This window comes from Buceros rhinoceros, unplaced genomic scaffold, assembly GCF_000710305.1.
Source record: "Buceros rhinoceros silvestris isolate BGI_N320 unplaced genomic scaffold, ASM71030v1 scaffold1954, whole genome shotgun sequence".
Lineage (NCBI taxonomy): Eukaryota > Metazoa > Chordata > Aves > Bucerotiformes > Bucerotidae > Buceros > Buceros rhinoceros.
The window spans coordinates 15,834-19,457 of record NW_010409801.1 but is presented as its reverse complement, the minus strand read 5'-3'; the positions used below and the strand labels follow the sequence as shown (position 1 = coordinate 19,457).

At 57.6% G+C, this 3,624-nt stretch overlaps 1 protein-coding gene across 1 annotated transcript in view; it reads left to right on the top strand.

Annotated features, from left to right (window-relative positions):
• The first annotated feature begins 3,550 nt into the window (after window positions 1–3,550).
• Window positions 3,551–3,624, top strand: part of CSDC2 (cold shock domain containing C2, RNA binding) — a 1,114-nt gene continuing 1,040 nt past the window's right edge. The window contains exon 1 of the mRNA XM_010135335.1: window positions 3,551–3,624. Within this exon, the coding sequence (XP_010133637.1) occupies window positions 3,560–3,624 (65 nt within the window). The 5' untranslated portion in view covers window positions 3,551–3,559.

The window sequence follows — 3,624 nt, the reverse complement described above, 5'->3', positions numbered from 1 at the left end:
CTGCCAGGCTAGGAGAGACCTGGGGTGGGAAGAGATGCTCTTGTCCCCAGTGGAGGTTAGCGTGACTGTTGGTGATGGAGGAGAGGGTGAAAATCCCTCCTGTGGCCCAGGTGACTCCTCCTTGTCACCTGCTGGGGCTGCATGGTGGAGAAATAGCAGGGGAGAGGATGGTGGGGTGGAGCACAAGGAGGGAAGGAGAACAGGAGAGGATTTCCCTGCTCTACTGCTGGGCGGGGAGGGGAGGAGACACTGGCGAGGACATGCTGTGTCTCTCCCCTCAGCCCACTTTTGTCTGAGTTTAATTTCTTAGGTCCCTTTGTTTGCTGCAGGGATTTAAATGAGGTGGGAGGCAGGATACCACCCTGGAGCCTCCCGTGGTGCCAAAGCTCCCTTCACCAGCACCAGCAAAGTCAGGTGTTCAGCTGCCAGGCCCCAAGGCTGACCCATAAATTCGAGTGTATTTGAGCTGGGTGCTGGAGAGGGGCAGAGTACCGCTGGCTGTGGGAGCCAGCCTTGGCAAGGACAATGTCCTGCAGGACAGCGGTCTTTGCTCCAGCCCTGGCTCCAAGCAGGAGTTAGGAGCAATGCCTCAGTTGGAACAGGCTGCTCAGGGACATGGCTGGTGGGGGGGTGGTGTTGCACAGCCCCGAGGATGTAGGTCCCACAACCTCGCTGTGCCCTATCCTAGTGCTCATCCAAGTAAGGTGCCACTCCAGGCCAGCGCTCTCGCCCACATTCCCATGGGTCAGCTGGAGCCCCCCAGCTTGTTCTCCCAGGTGGGACAAGCTCAGCTCATGGGGTAAATGGCAGCCCCAGGAGGGCACCCTCATCTGCTGCCCTTGGGCCTTCAGGAGCTCCTGAGTCTGCCTCCTCTCCCCCAGAGATGCCCAGCATACTCCTGCTCCCCACCACTGCTCCTGAACCAGGGAGCCTTCCAGGTCACCCTGGCCTGGGATAGTCCCACAGGTGAAACTGCGGCAAGCCCACTCTCGGTGCTCACTTGCTCTGTCCGTGCCATTTTGCCCTTGCAAGGCTACCCTTCTGGCAAATCCCTTCCCCTTGTTCTCTTATTTCTCTTTTGCCTCTGGGAAACTTCCATTTTTCCAGCCCCTTGTGGACCTGTCAGAGGAAGCTTTTTCTCCTGGCACCAACCAACCCCCTCAGCATACTAATAGTTTGCTCCAAGCATTGTTATTCAGATTAAATACCCTCCATTGTCCCTAACCTTTGGGGGAACCAAAAGGCCTTGTCAGCAAAAGTGTCCCCAGAGGAGGCACGCTGCGTTGAAGCCATTTTCGAAGTGGCAGCTCTATGATGTGGCAGAGAACTGAGGGTTGCTTCCCCCAGATAGTCCCACTTGTCCAGCCCGGACACCTCCTGGGAAGGCGCCTGATCCTGCAGCGCTGCTTGGGAACCACACCGCTTTCTGCTGCCCACAAGCAGCCAGGGTGCTCACCAGTGGAGGCAGGGTGGTCGGACAGGAGGCACGGATGGGATCAGAGGAGCAGCTTGGTGGCTGCCCCGGATTTTTGGTGTCCCAGTTGAATGGTCCCTGAGCCTCTCCGATCTCCTCAGGCATGGGGAAAGGAGATGGTGAGCCTGAGCCTGAGAATGGGAGAAGGAGATGCTGAGGCTGATGGGCCAGGAGCTTAGCAGCCCCGGTGCAGGGTGGGCCGTGGAGCAGAAGACAGGCATGCATGCTCCAGTTGCCTCATGGCAGAGAGGAGCCCCTGAAAGGCGTGAAGGGTTTAGTGTGGGGTTGGATGGGGAGAAACATTTTGGGGCGGGGGGGGTGTTGCATCTGCAGCTGGAAGTTGTCTCGGAGGGCAGGAGGAAAATGGTGACTTCTGCCTTGGAGTAGGGCTCTTAAGTGTTGCCTCTGCTGCCCGGACCTTGGGGTGAAGCTCTGCAGGGCTGAGAGGGGGCAACTGTTAGGACACTAGCTGAAGTGTAGATGGGCACCAAAGTTGGACTGGCAGCAGTTGGAACCTGGTGGCAGAGGAAGCAAGCAGAGGGGAATAGCAGTTGCCTGGTCCCTCCCTGAAACTTCAGGTGCTCTAGAAACCTTTTCCCGTGTCCTTGCTGCCTACTAATTTTAGAGCGGAGGTGACATCTGTGACATCCTTTCACACATCCCCCCGGGGCCTCTGCATCTCAGGGGGCTGCAGATGAGTCAGAAACCAAATTAAATATTCTCCGGGTTTCCCGGAGTGTGCAGTCATTATCCCACAAGATGCCCCCCAGTGGGGCAGGAAGGGCTGAAGTGGGCGGGGGGAAACAGGATGATAATTCTTTGTGACGTCAGGCACCTCAGCTCCAGGCAGTGGGGGAACCCCCAGGCCTGAGAGGTGATGGAGGTGGGCGAGTGCCCACCCAGTGCCCTCAAAGAGCAGAGCCCCAAAGCAGCCCCTGGCACAGGACAGACACCCAGAGACAGAAGCACCTGACATCAGATGCAGCAGCTGATGGGAGGAGATATAGGCAGAGCAAAGGCTTTCTGAGCAAGCGGCCACAATGTTGGTCACGCACCAGAGCATCTTGCAGGTTCAGCTTAAAAATGCACATCCCCTCAGTTTCATGCTTAGGGTGGTTCGGCAGGGACAGCCATGTCCACACGTGCTCTGGCTCCCGCTCTTCAGCAGGTGACCTGGCTGTTAGGCCACACCCTGCACATCCTCTGCAGCCAAAGGTTGTGGGATTTCTGCCCCTTAGGTCTGTAACTCCGTGAAAACTGCATGACGCCAGCCAGAAACTGGAGTTGGAATGACGACGGTGGCAGGAGCTTGTGTTGGTGTTGTGTCTCGTCTGAGGTGCCCAAGGGGATGTGAGTGCTGCTGGCAGCCCCGCAATAGCCTTCTGGTGTTCCTTCCCATAGGAATGTGTCCAGGCAGGCAGTGAGCCACTGGCCAGGGCTGGAGTTGGGTCCTAAATCCCACAGTGCTGAGGCCACCTCCAGTGGTGAGGAGATCTCAGACCCCTGACCTTGACCCACCAGTTGTGTCAGCCTTTTTCCTTCATCCTTTTAGCAGGAATCTCAGGCTGGAGGCAGATCTCAGAGGTCAGGGCTGAGGGTGGTACTGGCACTGCATGGGCATCCTGCCCAAAATGGTCCATGCCCGTGGCAGCCCATGCACAGCTACTCCCTCTCCTAGGTCATGCTTTTTAGTGACTTCATTTCTAATACACGGGATCGTCCTGGAAAATGAAAGAACAAAAAGCACAATCTGGGCTCTTTTCTTCCCTTGGGATTGATTTACTGGAACACCCCAGGTTGCTCCAAGCCATGACGGGCTTCCCAGGGTGATTCCCAGCCCCAGGGGTTGGTGCCCAGTACCAACAACTGATGGCATACTGCCTGCTCCCACAGATGTGAAGCCAGGAGCAGAGGGGGCAATTCCTGACAGCAAGTTTCCCCTGCCAAAAGCCCCCCCTGGGGGGGTCTGTAACCACTCCACACTTTGCTCCCCAGGTTGCAGGCAGCAGACCCACACGCCCAGACACCCTTTCTCCCACCGCCTGCCCACCTGTCTCCAAAACGGAGGAGCCCGCCGACCCCACCATGTCGTCGGATCCCAGTGCCCCGCCAGCTGTGCCACCCCTCCACTACCCGCAGTCTCCAGTGTG